General features: G+C 53.6%; 1 protein-coding gene across 4 annotated transcripts in view; it reads left to right on the forward strand.

Annotated features, from left to right (window-relative positions):
* The window catches only part of ABCA3 (ATP binding cassette subfamily A member 3), a 51,305-nt gene extending 37,831 nt beyond the window's left edge, over nt 1-13,474 (forward strand). For all 4 annotated transcript variants that reach the window (XM_045820730.1, XM_045820731.1, XM_045820732.1 and 1 more), the window contains 12 exons: nt 16-289; nt 4,060-4,264; nt 4,625-4,844; nt 5,199-5,357; nt 6,554-6,726; nt 7,781-7,909; nt 8,012-8,206; nt 9,937-10,124; nt 10,554-10,724; nt 11,023-11,213; nt 11,369-11,442; nt 11,920-13,474. In XM_045820730.1, the coding sequence (XP_045676686.1) occupies nt 16-289; nt 4,060-4,264; nt 4,625-4,844; nt 5,199-5,357; nt 6,554-6,726; nt 7,781-7,909; nt 8,012-8,206; nt 9,937-10,124; nt 10,554-10,724; nt 11,023-11,213; nt 11,369-11,442; nt 11,920-12,051 (2,111 nt within the window). In that variant the 3' untranslated portion in view covers nt 12,052-13,474. The remainder of the gene's footprint in view (nt 1-15; nt 290-4,059; nt 4,265-4,624; nt 4,845-5,198; nt 5,358-6,553; nt 6,727-7,780; nt 7,910-8,011; nt 8,207-9,936; nt 10,125-10,553; nt 10,725-11,022; nt 11,214-11,368; nt 11,443-11,919) is intronic.
* The last annotated feature ends 2,639 nt before the right edge of the window (nt 13,475-16,113 follow it).

The raw sequence follows: 16,113 nt of genomic DNA on the forward strand, positions 1-16,113 counted from the left end.
GCCATTGCTCCCCAGGTGACCTGGAGGAGTTCCTGATTTTCAGGGCCTCAGTGGAGGGGGGAGGCTTCAACGAGAGGTGCCTGGTGGCAGCGTCCTTCAGACATGTCAGCGAGCAGACAGTCGTCACCGCCTTGTTCAACAACCAGGCATACCACTCCCCGGCCACGGCGCTGGCCATTGTGGACAACCTCCTATTCAAGCTACTGTGCGGCCCGAGGGCCTCCATCACAGTCTCCAACTACCCCCAGCCCCGGAGCGCGCTGCAGGCTGCCAAGGACCAGTTCAACGAGTATGTGCACTGCTTTGCCATCCCGGTCCCCTGAGGACCCCGTCCTTGCCCAGTCAGGCAGGCCCCGCCCTCTCCTGTCAGGGCCATTCATCAGAACTGACCACCTCAGCACTGCTGGGAGCCACCCGGAGCCATGAAGGCAGATAAAGCATAATTTCTGCCCTCAGGAAGCTTTAGTTCTTGCCTGAGGAATCCTCACCCCATACCTTTCTCAGCCTTCACACTCACCCCTCTCTTAGGTAGCAGGTAAGCTGGTGAGACTCCATCCCACATACACTGAGGTCCCTGTGGGGAGCTCCTGAAGATTTAGAGGGTGGCTATGCCCTCTTCCCAAATCTGCACCCAGCTCTGGCCAGCCGCAGTCCCCAGGGAATCCCAGCATACGCTCATTCTCAGGGCCGTGCTCGGCTGTGTGTGCGAGTGAGGACGGTGGAACGCAGCAAGATCAAGGGTTCTAGCCCCTTGACAGCCTTGCGTCAGGGCGACCAGCAGGTCTCTCCCTAGGACTTGTCATGCCGTTGTGTGTTCAGGACCCTCCCTCATCCCTGCCACAGAGCCCCCAGAACTCCGGGACCATCCAGAGGAAGCGAAGAAAATCAGTTAATTTCAGAGCAGTCACTCCATTTTCTCTCTCCATCATTAGTTGCTCCATGCTGGGCAACTGATTAATGGGGGAGGGGCTTTCATCTCCATCCATCCCCCATTCTAGACTGTGCCCTGGACTTGACTATCTCTTCTCCCTCGGCACCCCGTTTCTACTCCAAAAGAAGAGACACAGTGGCAGTCATTGCCCTCCTTGGTACACCAGAAACAGACAAACTCAAAGATAAATACCCGTAAGGGAGCACATGGCAGGGCTTTGAAATGATACACAAAGTGCTAGGGAGGGGCCTCCCCTTGACTGAGACATTGGGGAGAGACGGGCTGATGGGAGGGGCCTCCAAACCCGGGCAGGCTTGTCAGCGGCGACGGGCAAGGGCTGTGCTGGGGACGTCGAGAGGTGGCAGCTGCCTCCTGGTGGGCCCCAAACTAGGAGACCCAGAAGTCAGGCTGAGCAGGTTGAAGAGTGGACCATGCAGCAGGGATTTTTGTTCAGCAGGTATAATTCAGCTACCATACAATACCCCTGTTTATAGTATGTAATTGTATGATTGTTAGTATATTCACAGAATCATGGAGCCATCATCACAATATAATTGTTAAGGTAACTGACGTATAACATTATATTAGTTTCAGGTATACAACATTGTGATTTGATACATGTATTAGGAAATGAACTCCACGAGAAGTCTGGTTAACATCTGTCACCATTTGTAGTTACAATTTTTTTATTATGATAAGAGCTTTTAATATTTACTCTCTTAGCATCTTTACGACACGTAACAGAGCCCTGGCCGGGTTGCTCAATCTTTTGGAGCATCATCCCATGCACCAAAGGGTTGCAGGTTCAATCTCTGGTCGGGGCATGTGTGCAAGGCAACTAATGGATGTTTCTCTCTCCCTCTCCCTCCCTCTCTCTGTAAAATCAATAAAAGCATATCCTCAGCTGAGGATTCAAAAATATATAGCAACAAATAGCCCTGGCTGGTATGGCTCAGTGGATTGAGCACCACCTGTGAACCAAAGTGTTACCGGTTCAATTCCCAGTCAGGACACATGCCTGGGTTGCAGGCCAGATCCCCTGTGCATGGCATGCAAGAGGCAACCACACATTTGTGTTTCTCTCCCTCTTTCTCCCTCCCTTTCTCTAAAAATAAGTAAGTAAAATCTTTTAAAAATATACAGCAGGAAATACATATAACACAGTATTATTAAACTGTGGTCGCCATGCAGTGTATTACATCTTTGTAACTTACATATTTTATAACTGGAAATTTGTACCTTTTGACCCCCTTCACCCATTTTGCCCATGCCTCACCTCTGGCAACCACCAATCTGTTCTTTGTATCTATGAGTTCTGTTCATTTTTTAAAAAGACTTTATTTAATCTTTTGGAGAAAGGGGAAGGAGAAAGAGAGGGAGAGAAACATTGATTGGCTCTCACACGCCCCCAACTAGGGACCTGGCCCACAACCTAGGCATGTGCCCTCACTGGGAATCAAACCAGTGACCTTTTGGTTTGCAGGATGATGCCCAATCCGCTGAGCCACACCAGCCAGTGCTAATTTTTAAAAAAATAAGAATCCTCATATAAGTGAGATCATAAGGTATTTGTCTTTCTCTGTCTGACTTATTTCACTTAGCATAATCCCTCAAGGTCTATTCTTGTTGCAAATGGCATATTTTTTTTTTCATTATGGCTGAATAATATTCCGATATGTATATTACATTTTCTTTGCCCATTCCCCCACTGTTCAACACTTAGTTGTCTCCATGCCTTGGCTATTGTGAATAATGCCGCTGCGAACATAGGGGTGCAGGTCTCTTTTTGAATTAGTGTTTTTGTTTCCTTCCTATAAATACTCAGGAGTTGCTGGATATGGCAGTTCTTTTCTTCCTTTTAATCCTCACCTGAGGATATTTTTATTGATTTTAGAGAGAGAGAGGAAGGGAGAGAGAGAGAAGCATCGATGTGAGAGAGAAACATCAATTAGTTGCCTCCTGTATGCTCCCCAACCAGGGACCGAATCCCGCATCCTAGGTATGTGCCCTGACACGGGACCGAACCCGCAACCTTTCAGTGTATGGGACAGTGCTCCAACCAACTGAGCCACCCGGCCAGGGCGGTAGTTCTATTTTTAATTTTTTAATGAAACTTCACACTGTTTTGCACAGTGGCTGCACCAATTTACATTTCCATCAACAGTGCACAAACGTCCCCTTTAATGCATGTTCTCACCAACAGTTATTTCTTGTCTTTTCGATAATGGGCATTCTAAGAGGAGTGAGGTGATATCTCATTGTGGCTTTGATTTGCATTTCCCTGATGATCAGGGATGCTGAGCATCTTTTCATGTGTCTGTTAGACCACAATATAATTTTATTGAATGTTTTATCACCCCTGTGACATCCTGTGATCCCCGGCAGCCACTCTCCATCCCTCTCTCCTGCATCTCCCAGCAGCCACTACTCTCCTTTCTGCCCTCATGGATCCACCTGCTCTGGACATCTCGTACAAACAGAGTCATATAACATGTGGCCTTTCACAACTAGCTGCATTCACTTTCACGGTTCATCCACATTGTAGCGGGTGTCAGTACTGCACTCCCTTTTTGGGTCAATTAATATCCACCTGTCCCAGTATTACTTATTGAAATGATCAGGAGATTTTTAAGCAACAGAATGACACCGTGAAAGCCAGTTTGTAGAAGGTATTGCTGGCAACCAAATGTAGAATGCACTTGGTGGGGACGGTGGGGGCGGCGGTGGAATCTGAGCTGCTGCAGTGATACAGGTGCCCAAAGATGGGGGTCTGACGAAGGCAGAACAGAGAGAGCCAAGCAGAGGATTCTCAGATGTGGGAAAGGCAGAGTGAAACCTGAGTGTCTGTGGGGAGTGGGTGGCACAGGGGACAGATTGAAGGCAACTGGGAGAGTGGCACTGCCATCATTGGGGACAGGAAATCCAGAAGAGGAGCTATTCTTGGGAAGAGGATTTTCCTGGTGCTGAGAGGCTCCCCTCCAGCTCTGGCATTCTCTCTTAACCCCCTTTAGCAGCTGGGCCACTGCATCACACACTTAGAACGGTAGTGACCAAGGACCCAACCCCCAACTGCCCAGAAGCACAGTGCTCTAATCCTGACCTTTGCTGTCTCCCCCAACCTCCCACAGGGGCCGGAAGGGATTTGACATCGCCCTCAACTTGCTCTTCGCCATGGCATTCTTGGCCAGCACATTTTCCATCCTGGCGGTCAGTGAGAGGGCTGTCCAGGCCAAGCATGTCCAGTTTGTGAGCGGGGTCCACGTGGCCACTTTCTGGCTCTCAGCTCTGCTGTGGGACCTCATCTCCTTTCTCATCCCCACTCTGCTGCTGCTGGTGAGGGCTGCCGCTGGTGCCGGGCCCCTCCCCTGCACGTCCTGGGGCCCCTGCACAGACCCAAACCAGCTTGACTTTCCCACTGGTAGCTCAGCCCTGATTCCAGGAGGACAGTTGGGAATGCCAGGCAGCCCTCCTCATTGGTCTTCATGCCCCCAGCTTCCGGCCCCCTTTAGTAGCCAGGGGCCTGGAGCCAGGTACCCTGGTGACAACTCTGTTAGTAAGAGGGAAAAGGGGGAACCTCATCAGGGAAGATCCCAGGGTTGAAAGCCACCATGGGAGACAACCCGGCCTGTGGGGCTGATGGGCCTCGCTCCTGTGTTGCTCTGCACACCAAGCCCCCACTCCGTGCTGCTGCAGGTGGTGTTCAAAGCCTTTGATGTGCATGCCTTCACACGAGATGGCCACGTGGCTGACACGCTGCTGCTGCTCATGCTCTACGGCTGGGCCATCATACCCCTCATGTATCTGATGACCTTCTTTTTCTCGGGGGCGGCCACTGCCTACACGAGGCTCACCATATTCAACATCCTATCAGGCATCGCCACCTTCCTCATGGTTACCATCATGCGCATCCCAGGTGGGAGCCTGGAGACAGCCCCCTACTCCCCACATCCTGGGTACCCATGGAGCTCTCTGCACCAGTGCGGAGGTGTGGGAGGGTGGGGGTGCGATACCAGTGCAGACGCTGGCCAGACCGTGCTCTAGCACTGCCTCCCTCTTGTGTTTTCAGCAGAGCTGGTGGGCTACCCCCTGGGAGGTAGTGTCCCAGGACGGCCTGGGCCTCACCTGGGGAGGACGCCCAGCTGGATACCCTGGCCCGCACACACTGCATGGGGAATATCGGGAACCTTCTTTCCCTCATTTGATCTGTCCTTGGGGGCAGGTGTGGTGTGTCCTCCTGCACTCACTGGTCTATGCCTTCTCCCCACAGCGGTAAAATTAGAAGAACTTTCTAGAACCTTGGACCACATATTTCTAGTGCTGCCCAACCACTGCCTGGGGATGGCGGTCAGCAGCTTCTATGAGAACTACGAGACCAGGAGGTACTGCACCTCCTCCGAGGTGGCCGCCCACTACTGCAAAAAATACAGTGAGTGACAGGCTCCCGCCAGCAGCCTATTTTATTGACTCTGTCCCCAGGGCCAGCCAGGGCATCCATCCCCAGGAGCCTTGTTCATGCGAAGGGGCTCCTCTGGGGAGGCTCAGGGCCGTGGTGTGTCAAGGCAGGTCCCTGGTCCCAGAACTGAGATGCCCCATGTATAAGTGTGCAAACGGTCCTCAGGAGTCATGTGCTCACCACCCCGCCCCCAGAATGATGTGTGCTTCTGCCTTCCTGCCTGGCTGACCCCTGCAAGACTAGCCTAGGTGTGCCCTCTCCCGAGGGGGCTCTCCCACCCCAGCCCCGCCATCACCTGGGCTGGGCACTCCTCACTGCTTCTGCAGCACTCAGACGTGCAGGGCAGCCCCCTGCCTCCTTGGCCAGCTCTCACCCCATTCCTCCCATCCCCACCTCCCTTCCAGCTTTCACTGGCTCCTGGGGCTTCCTTGGTTCGTGAGGCAACATCACTCCAGTCTCCACCTCTGTCTTTACATGGTCTTCTCCATGTGTCTTTGTATCCCAAACCTGCCCCTCCTTCCTTTTGTAAAAACATTTGTCATTGGATTTCGAGCCCCCCTAAATCCAGGATCTTACCTTAAGACCCTTAGCTAATTACACCTGCAAAAACCCTATTTCTAAGTAAGACCATTCACGGGTTTGGGAAGTTGAGACATGGACGTCTGTCTGGGAGCCGGAGTTCGTCCCACCACACACCCTTTCTGTGCTTGGAACCGTCTTTCGCAGGCAGCCTAGTCATCATGTCTGCAGAGCCCTGTGCAGCCCCCTGGCAGGCCCAGCCTTTGCTCTGTTCCTGCCACTTACTTCATCGGACTGACTAGTGGGGAGGGAGGCACACCTTACCTCTCTTTGCGTCCCAGTGCAGTCCCCAAGTGACGAAGAGAGTGTGTGTGTGAGTGAGTGAGGGCATGACTTGGTGACTTGTCATAGTCGTCCCTTGCAAGGTGGAACTGCCTCAGAACATAGGAGGTGTCTGGGCCCTTGTGTGGCAGTGACGACCGTGAGATACGCCCTCAGAAAATGAATGAACTCTGAACTTTCACAGCCCCCACATGGAGGGCTGGGGTGCAGGAGCCGAGTGGGCCTAGGAGAGGGACTCCAGCTAGTTCCCTGGACGAGGAGGGGCAATGAGGGACACAGGTGCAGCTGCCTCTCCCTTGCCCACACAGACATCCAGTACCAGGAGAACTTCTATGCATGGAGTGCACCAGGGGTCGGCAGGTTCGTGACCTCCATGGCTGCCTCAGGGTTTGCCTACCTCACCCTGCTCTTCCTCATTGAGACAGACCTGCTGTGGAGGCTGAAGACCTGCATCTGTGCCTTCCGGAGGAGGCGGCAGCTGGTGAGTGACTCCTGCAGTTCTGTACTTAGTTCCCACTAAGGCCAGGCTTCCTCAGGTCAGCACACAGGGAGGGCTTAGCACCCAGCAACGGCCAGAGTATATGTGCAGCACAGGGCTCACAGCCTGGGAGGAGGTTATAGTCCTCCTGGGGCCCTGGGGTCCTTGGTCTCAGCAAAGGCAGTGCTGCCTGGCATCATCGCGTTTGTCACGTACATCCCATTCCACAAACAAAAACTCCTGAGACCAGTCCTGGCTTCTGTGACTCAGTAGATTGAGTGCTGGCGTGGGAACTAAAAGGTCACCAGTTCGATTCTTAGTGAGGGCACATGCCTGGTTTGTGGGCCAGGTCCCCAGTAAGGGGCACACGAGAGGCAGCCACACATTGCTGTTTCTCTCCCTCTCTTTCTCTCTCTCTTCCCCTCTCTCTAAAAATAAATCAAATATTTCAAAAACTAAAAATAAAAAAACCTACTAAGACCACATTGGATGCACAGATTAACCCAGGGCATATTGGCTTCTCTAAAATATTAAGACTTCTCTAAGAACAGGAGTTTCTACCCACATATTAAAATCTCACATCCCCTTAAGAAGTACAGATTGGTAGTTACAGAATAGTCACGGGGATGTAAAGTACAGCATAGGGAATACAGCAGCCAAAGAACATTCGTGCAGGACCCATGGGCATGAACAAAGGTGTGGGGACTGCCTGAGGGAGTAGGGGGGCTGGGTGGAGGGGGGCAAAGGGGGGGAAATTGGGACAACTGTAATAACACAATTAATAAAATATAATTAAAATCTCATATGCCTCAGTGGAGTTCTCTGATTTTCTCCATGAGCCTTGCACTGTCCTTGTTCCTCAGATAATTTGTGTCTGTTTGGTGCTAATTTCAGCCCTTATGGCTCCCCCTCCCCCAGCTCTCCCTGTGAAAGGCCTGAGCCTGCGCACGTGGGCTAGACGGGGTGAGCCGTCTCAGAGACCTCAGACCCTGCTTCCAGAGCAAAGGACCTTTTGGACGGGCGCTCACCCTTTTTGGTCTTTCTCCGGAACAATTAGATGGAAATGTACACCCGGCCGTCAGCACTTCCTGAGGACCAGGACGTGGTGGACGAGAGGAACCGAATCCTGGCCCCCAGTCTGGACTCCCCGCTGGACACACCTCTGGTCATCAAGGAGCTCTGTAAGGTAAGGTTCCACTCCACAGGCCCCGGGTCTGCCCCCAACACCTGACTGCTCAGAAGCTGGCTCCCTGACTCCCTATTGTGATTCTTCTCCGGAACCTCACAGGTGTATGAGCAGCAGGCACCCCTCTTTGCTGTGGACAAGATCTCCCTTGCAGTCCAAAAAGGGGAGTGCTTCGGGCTGCTGGGTTTCAATGGAGCTGGGAAAACCACCACTTTCAAAATGCTGACCGGGGAGGAGACCATCACTTCTGGGGACGCCTTTGTTGGGGGCTACAGCATCAGCTCAGACATCGGGAAGGTGGGTGCTGCCAGGAAGGCGATAGGAGGGGGCACCCTGAAGTCAGGGATGTGGCTCATCTCTGGCTCGGGAAGTAGACAGCAGGATAAGGCAGTAACCTTGGGCAGAGCTAAGCCAGTGATGGAGAGGAGAGAAAGGACGGGGGATAAGGACCCCCTTGGCTGGAAGGGCCCAGGCCTTGGTGGAGGGCTGAGACTGGGCCCCTCCCAGAGAAGCCATTTCCCTGGACCTGGTGCGGCATGGCGCTCACAGCACGCTGCCCTGCTCAGAGGAGCAGGCTCTCTCCAGTCTGCGCACAGAGATGTGTGATGACAACCCCTGGCTGTGCAGACCAGCCACCCCACGGAGCACCAAAAGCCAGATAAAACATCAATGACAAACCATGTTGGCAAAGACATGGAAGAGCAGATAGATGTTGCGGAACTCAGGCTGAAATCCGGGAGCCCTGAGAGACACAAAAGGCCACTGTGTTCTAGGCCGTGGGCATGGCTCTAGGGGCCTTGCTGAGTGAAGAGGGCAGAAACAAAGGCCCTGGCCCCCAATAGTAGGGGTATAATAGGAGACTCTCCCCACATGGGGCTGAACCCCAAAGGCTGCCCCTCAGGGTAAGGATGAGCCAGGCCAACCTCCTGCTCCCATACCCCTGGAGGCTGCCTGCAAGGTTCCCTGTGTGCTGAGCAGAGCAGGCGAAGGAATGAACCAGAGCCTGTGCTGGGAGGGACCTCGTCTCCTGAACTGGCAGCAGGGACCAGACCGCAGCACACAGCCTCTCTGGAGGGAAGGCCTCCGTCCCAGGCCTCGAAGAACACCCCAAATAGTGTTGCAGGCCCCTGAGCACAGTGCACGCCTAGCCAAACAAACAAGGCCCACCTCCTCTTCAAGTTCGCCATCGCCAGACCCAGATTACAAAACAGCTGTGTTTACTGTGTCTACGGAAATAAATGAGACTGGAAATATATGTAGGGAAAAGACAATTATATCTGTGATTTAGAAAACAGAGGAAAGGATGAGAAGTCCTAAATATGTTTAATCTGGGTTGCAGGAGGAGAGGACAGAAATGAGGGAAAGATAATCACTGACAAGGTAGTAGCTAAGAATTGTCCCAGATCAAATAAACACAAATGCTGGAAGTCTAAGAACCCCAAGGAGGGTAAAGAAAAGAAACCCCATCTTTGGAATCCACAGACTTTTTAGGCTCACCTGTCCCCAGCCGGCTGCTGAAAGTAGGGGGAGATGACAGTGGCCACATGGCGCCCTGGCTCTGGTGGTATGGCCACCTGACCAGCGGACGCCCCATCCCAAAAGTGCTGCCATCAAGCCTCTCTGTCACTAAAGGGAGGCGAAAGAAAAGTCCTAGCACATGCCAGGTCTTTGTTAAACGTCTGATGAATGAATGAGCGGATGATACCCCGGCAGATATTTGCATGTAGTGATCACTTTGTATAATCAATACATTCTTATACCAACCTGCCCTCACACTGCCCATAGTGGACAAGGCTCTGGCCCATCTCTGACCCCTCATTATGGGGCAGTGTGACTACTTCTAGCCTCCCTGCACCGGCCAACCCACCTCTTGTACCCCCACTGAAGTGCTACTTGGCAAGCTTTGGCTGCGGCCAGCGCCAGGGCCTGTGTACTGGCTGGTGGACCACCCTGGACAGATCGGCTGAGAGAAACCCAGAGGAGCCTCACTCTTACCTGTTACTTCCCTGGTTGTGTTCCAACCCCAGGTGCGACAGCGGATTGGCTACTGCCCCCAGTTTGATGCCCTGCTGGACCACATGACGGGCAGGGAGACTCTGGTCATGTACGCCCGGCTTCGAGGCATCCCTGAGCGCCATATCAGTGCCTGTGTGGAGAACACACTCCGGGGTCTGCTTCTGGAGCCACACGCCAACAAGCTTGTCAGGACTTACAGGTGCACCTGCGCCTCAGCCCCTCCCCCACCCCGTGACTCATCTCACAGGCCTTCCCAAGATGGAATCAGGGTCTCCCTTACCATGGACAACCACACAGGTTGGGAGCTGGAGCTCCCAGTTGAGAGGGGCTGATATGTCAGTGCCCACCTCCAAGGGGTGAGGCCAACCTCGGGTAATGTCAGGAACCCCCCTTAGGTGCAGACAGATGGTGTTACTGCTCCATGTGGGGGCAAGGACTGACCCCGCAGGCACAGCTTGTGCTGGGGCCCCCAGCTCTCTGAGGTGGAGGGTTTCCAGGTACACTCCTTCATTCTTCTTCACCTGGGTGAAGGGTGCTTTACGGTCACTGGGCCCGGTCATCTTTTGAGACCTGGGTATGTAATGCTAATAATCAGCTTTTCCCCCTCCTGCCCCTCCTCTGCCCCCAGCGGTGGCAACAAGCGGAAGCTAAGCACTGGCATCGCCCTGCTTGGAGAGCCTACGGTCATCTTCCTGGATGAGCCGTCCACTGGCATGGACCCTGTGGCCCGGCGCCTGCTCTGGGACACCGTGGCGAGGGCACGTGAATCTGGCAAGGCCATTGTCATCACCTCCCATAGGTACAGCTGGGGTCTCTGTGGATCAATGGATGAGCCTGGATGGGGACGGTGGAAGGGATGGGCTGGGAGGGGCTCAGTGGAGACAAACTGGTATCAGCTGGTACAGAATCTATGAGGAGAATGCCCAGGCTGTAGTACATGGGCATTCTGATCATGGGAATCAGGAACAGTCTGATCTGGGTGTTGACACCTTCCATGTGCAGGCAGGACATGGGTGCAGACACCTTCCCGCCTGCACATGGAAGGTGAGTGACAGCATACCCCAGCCCCGTGTCAGGCCTGCACCCTCTCTCCCCAGCATGGAGGAATGCGAGGCCTTGTGTACCCGGCTGGCCATCATGGTGCAGGGTCAGTTCAAGTGCCTGGGCAGCCCACAGCACCTCAAAAGCAAGTTTGGCAGCGGCTACTCCCTGCGGGCCAAGGTCAGGAGCGACGGGCAGCAGGAGGCACTGCAGGAATTCAAGGCATTTGTGGACCTGACCTTCCCAGGTGTGTGACACTGCACAGAGGGCATCTGAGCCTTGCCCCTACCCAGTCCCACGTTCCTGACCCCTATGAAGAGGGCTGCAGTTCTGTGGGCCCAGGCCACCCTCCCCTGCCATTCAACCCAGTTCTCATGAGGACCTGGTCTCTCTCTTGTTCAGGCAGCATCCTGGAAGATGAGCACCAAGGGATGGTCCATTACCACCTGCCTGGCGATGACCTCAGTTGGGCCAAGGTGAGCACGGGCCCCATAGGGCCTCAGCTGGGGCTGAGGAAGTTCCCTCCAGTGATCACTCCTTCTGTGATGATTCCAGGCTCTTTCCAAGGAAGAATCCTTTGTAGTTTATGTTCTAACACTTGCCCTAATATCTACTAGGTTTGGGGATTTTATACCTGAAATATTTGAGTTGGAAAAAAATTGGTGCAAAAGAGGAAACTGGCTCAAAGGAACACAGCTTGCCTAAGATCATACTCTGAGTTAAGAGTCAGGAGGAAGCCCCAGTCCCCTGCCTGCTCACAGAGCACAACCCCCCTCCTCCCTCGGGGATCTCAGCTCACCCTGTAAGGCCAACTCCCTGTGTGTGCCCTAGAGGCTAGGCTGCGCAGGGGTGGGATCATCGGGGCTATACCACCCCTTATGGCCAGAGGACTCCCAGCCAGCCGAGAAGCTGGGCCCTGGTCTTGTTAACAGCAGCTTGTCTGCTTCCCAAAGGTCTTTGGTATCCTGGAGAAGGCCAAGGAGAAGTATGGAGTAGACGACTACTCTGTGAGCCAGATCTCGCTGGAGCAAGTCTTCCTGAGCTTTGCCCACCTGCAGCCACCTGCTGAGGATGAGGGGCCATGAGGAGCCTGGCAGAGGTGGGGTGTGTGGGGGCACAGGTGGACGTCCTCTCCCTTCGAGTTCATCTTATCCTGCACCTTTAATTCTAATCACTGTTTTCTATGATGGATATGAGATTCAAGGCACAATATGGACTGTGCGTATTGGTGCCTTCACGCCAGGAATCAGCATGCGAACATCCATGTCTAAGGTGGTTGCCGAACCCCACTCCGAGAACTCAAGATCCCGGCCAAGGGCGGGTCCAGCAGTTTGTTCAGACAAGCTGCAGGGTCTCTGGGAAGAGCTGTCCAGGAAGAAGCCACTGCTGACCCAAGGAGCGACTTTCCCTACAAGCTTATGAGGAGAGTACTCAGTGACCTCTCCATGTTGACACATGGCATGGAGCTTCTCTGGGTGTGAAATGGGAAGCCGGCAGGACATGTGGCAGCAGGGCCTACCAGGCTGTCCAGAATGGACAGAAAGGTCACCTGTTGCCATCCATGAGGGAATGCCAGCTGTGATTAGGCACTGAAGTCTTGGCTTCCAGTATAGTCAGGGGCACCCTGAGTATCCATGCTCCTCAGAGTGTGGACACTGTGCCAGGCAGAGCTGACCCTTCGCCCGGGGCCATCCCACCAGCATCTTCCAGAGTTGGCCAGTGTGGGGAGGCAAAGCAGTCCTCCATTCCCGACCCTGGTCTCTGACAAGCCACCAGCCAGGAGGCCAGCTGGGGACTGAGCAGCCATCTGTGGAAGATGCACTGAACACATGGTGACTCAGTGTCCTGAAAATACAGGCTAGAAGGGAACGTGACCACGGTCTGTAAGTCACACATCAGATGGGGTCCCAAGCCCAGTGATCCCCCTCAGCCCCAACACAAGGCTTCTGTGTCAAGTTTCAGACAAACAAAAGCAAGAGCTCTTTTCGTAGTATGTAGTAAACTTACAGAACTCACTGTCATGAGGTGAAAGAATCAGCCAAAAACGCAAGTGCAAAATCAGGTTATGGGAACAGCCGACAGATATTTGTCTACAGTGAGTAGAGAGAGGTATAAGGTTGGTGTAGGGGGGCGCAGACCTGGGTGGGCAGGAGGCCTCTGGCTCCAGGGCCACTCATGGGCTTTAAGCCATTTTCCAGAAGATTCTTCTTCAGCATCAGCTCCCTTTTTATTTATGTACTATTTATTTCTTAGTTTTCTAAATTTCCATGATTTGAATCTCTGTGCCTTTTACATTCCCTTAGAATTTATAGTTTTAGAAAAGACTTGTTTTCATCACTTTGATTCACTTGGGTCAGTTTCAAATTTGCATTTTTGTCAGTTTCTCAAAGTTTATAAACACTGCAAATAGCTGCCAGTAGCTCTTTTATTGCCTTTAAAATTCTTCAAACTACCATCATTTAGTTCCATGTTACAAAAAATAAACTTAGGGATGGTTGTGGTCTTAAATGTTGCCCGACAGAGAACACCTTCCTAGAGGTGGGCCTGAGGTGTGTTGCCAGGCGCTCTGGTCGCCGCACCGTGTCAGGTGCATTGGGTCATGGGAGGAGGGCAGAGGCCAGCACCACCTGGCCACGTGGCCATGCTTGACAGCCCTACTGCAGGGCTTCCTGAGCTATTTCTAAGCCCTCACATTAGAAATCTGTCATTTTTCTCTTTTGCTGCCACAGAAAAAGAATGTGAGGAAACATGTTTTAGGACTGAAGTAACAGCATATGTGAGGTACACATATGAAATCAGATTGCATCAGTGCAGGGAGAGGTGGGCTTGTGGATGGGAGGTGAGGTGGAAAGATTAGCATGAAGGAGGCTCGGAGGATGAAAGTGGGGGCTGTTGTGCTCAGAGGTCCTTCTCAGGAAGATGACCGGGCCGCTGTGGAGAGGATGACACAGGCACAGCCGAGGTTGCAGCAGTGGGAAGCAGGAGGGCAGGCACACAGCACAGTGGAGGAGAGCCCAGAAGACCGTGTCAGTGAGAGGAGCCCAGGCTTGCACTCAAGCGTGGAGCTTAGGCAATTGCAGGAAGGACATTTAGAAGGGACCACAGGAGCAGCAGGAGGGGGCACTGCTGTTGGGGTTCAGTGTGTCCCCAAATCATCTGCAAGGCTTCTGGAAACCCAGCATGAAGCCGACTGTCCTAGAGGAGCAGGAGTAGGGCAGAGAAACCACATGCACATCCTGCCGTAGCTGGTTTGAGCTGTGGCCACTCCGAGCCCAGTGGAGGGGTGTGGAAAGGAGCTGTGGACCACGACCACCCCCATCCCCCTCCCCAGTGTAGGAGTCAGCCTGTGTCATACAGCCTCCCATTCCTTCCTCATTCTCCTCTAGAGCTTCAGGCCCAGGTGGTCCCTAGAGATGCTGGTCCCAAACAACTGTCACATCTGACAGGCACAGCCCTCCATGGGGACTCCACTCTTGCCCTGCCCCCAGCAGCAGTTAGGAGACCCAGGAGACAAGGGCGTGCCTGCCCTGCCCTGCATGGCCTGGTCAAGGGCTCCCCAGGGGCTGACACCTTGTCAGGGCTGAGAGCAAGGCCTAAGAAAGTCCTGCCCAATGCAATGGTGTGGCTCAACTGAAATAGTGGACATAGGAATTGCCCTTCAGCCTGAGAACTGCACCCAGGACTTAGAGAGGGCTCCAGCAAGGGAGAACAGCCATGTGGGGAGGGTGGGGTGACCCCACTTGGGGGCAGCACTGAGACCAAGCCTCTCCACGGCCTTCAGTGTGAGGAAGGGCTGCCAGGCAGCAGGTCACAGGTCAAGGGGATCCCACCCCCCAGGCCACAAGAACAGCTCCTGCAGCAGGTTTGCTGAGCACATCAGAAAACCCCAGATTGCACTGGTTTAGAAAAGACAGGCGTTTATTGCTCTGCCAAGTACAAAGTTCAGAGAAGGCAGTCCAGACACTCTGTCACCATCAAGGTCTCAGGGAGTCATACCCCCTCTGCCTGCTTCATCCAGGTACAGGCCTCACTCCTCAAGGTCACCTCTCAGAGTCCAAGGGCTGCTGAGGCTTCCAGATGGCATCATCAGAAAGCAGGAGAGAAGCAAGACAGCCCAGCTCTTAGCAGCTGTGAGACATTTCTGCATCCACATCACTGCCCAGACTGCAGGCACACGGCGGCATGAGATACAAGGAGCTGGGGCACACAGATAAAACCCAGATGCCAGGACACAATGGCAGTCTCTGCCACGACTGCAGCAGGCAGGCTGGCATCCTCAAGGTGATCCCTTTCTGTTTGCCCTTGTTGTCCACCCAAGCTGGCGAGACCTCACCTCATCCTGCAAGCCCCAGAGACCCCCACAGATGCACATAAGTAGCCATACCCCAGGATCTGCCCCCAACCCCCAGCCCCCACAGAGGGCCCTGGCCCTTTGGTTGCAGGGACTCAGAAAAGCAAAACAAACTGGAGAGTTTCTTTTTTGTCTTTTTATTTCTTTTTTTATTATAGAGAGGGGGTAGGAGGGAAAGAGAGAGAAGAGCATCGATGTGAGAGAAAAATATTGATGGGTTGCCTCTCACACATGCTCCAACTGGGGACCCAACCCACAACCTGGGCACGTGCCCTAACCTGGAATCAAACCCAAGACTTTTCAGTCTGGCCGGGGCTGGCCAGTTTCTTGCTGAGCAAATTCGAACCCCAAATCTCTAGTCCAGGACACCAGGGGAAGCCAAGGTCACCTGAGTCCCAGGGACTTCTGGCCTGGTCTCACAAAGCAGCAGACAAGACTGAGTGAGCCAAGGCCAGCACCTGGAGGAAAGGGGAGACTGGAAGGCAGGTCCAAGGGTGGTCACAAGCTGTCTGGGATGAGGGAGAGAAGGTTCCAAAAGGCTGGCCTAAGTCCAAACCACCAACAGGGCAGCTGATTCCTGCTGCTCCATCTGGGTGACACCCCATTCCAGCTGCTGTTCAGCTCACCTCTGGGGACAGCATGACACTTGCAGCATAGGCTGAACAGGCCCTCTGGGACCCCCACCCCTACATATGTGGGTCAGTGTGAAGGTGAGTGACACCTACACTCATCCAGAGCCTTTCCACTGCACTGAGGGACAGAGCTTCACCCACAGACAGAGGGACAGGTGTTCCTA

This window comes from Phyllostomus hastatus, unplaced genomic scaffold, assembly GCF_019186645.2.
Source record: "Phyllostomus hastatus isolate PE091 unplaced genomic scaffold, TTU_PhHast_1.1 phas_scaffold_442, whole genome shotgun sequence".
Taxonomy (NCBI): Eukaryota; Metazoa; Chordata; class Mammalia; order Chiroptera; family Phyllostomidae; genus Phyllostomus; species Phyllostomus hastatus.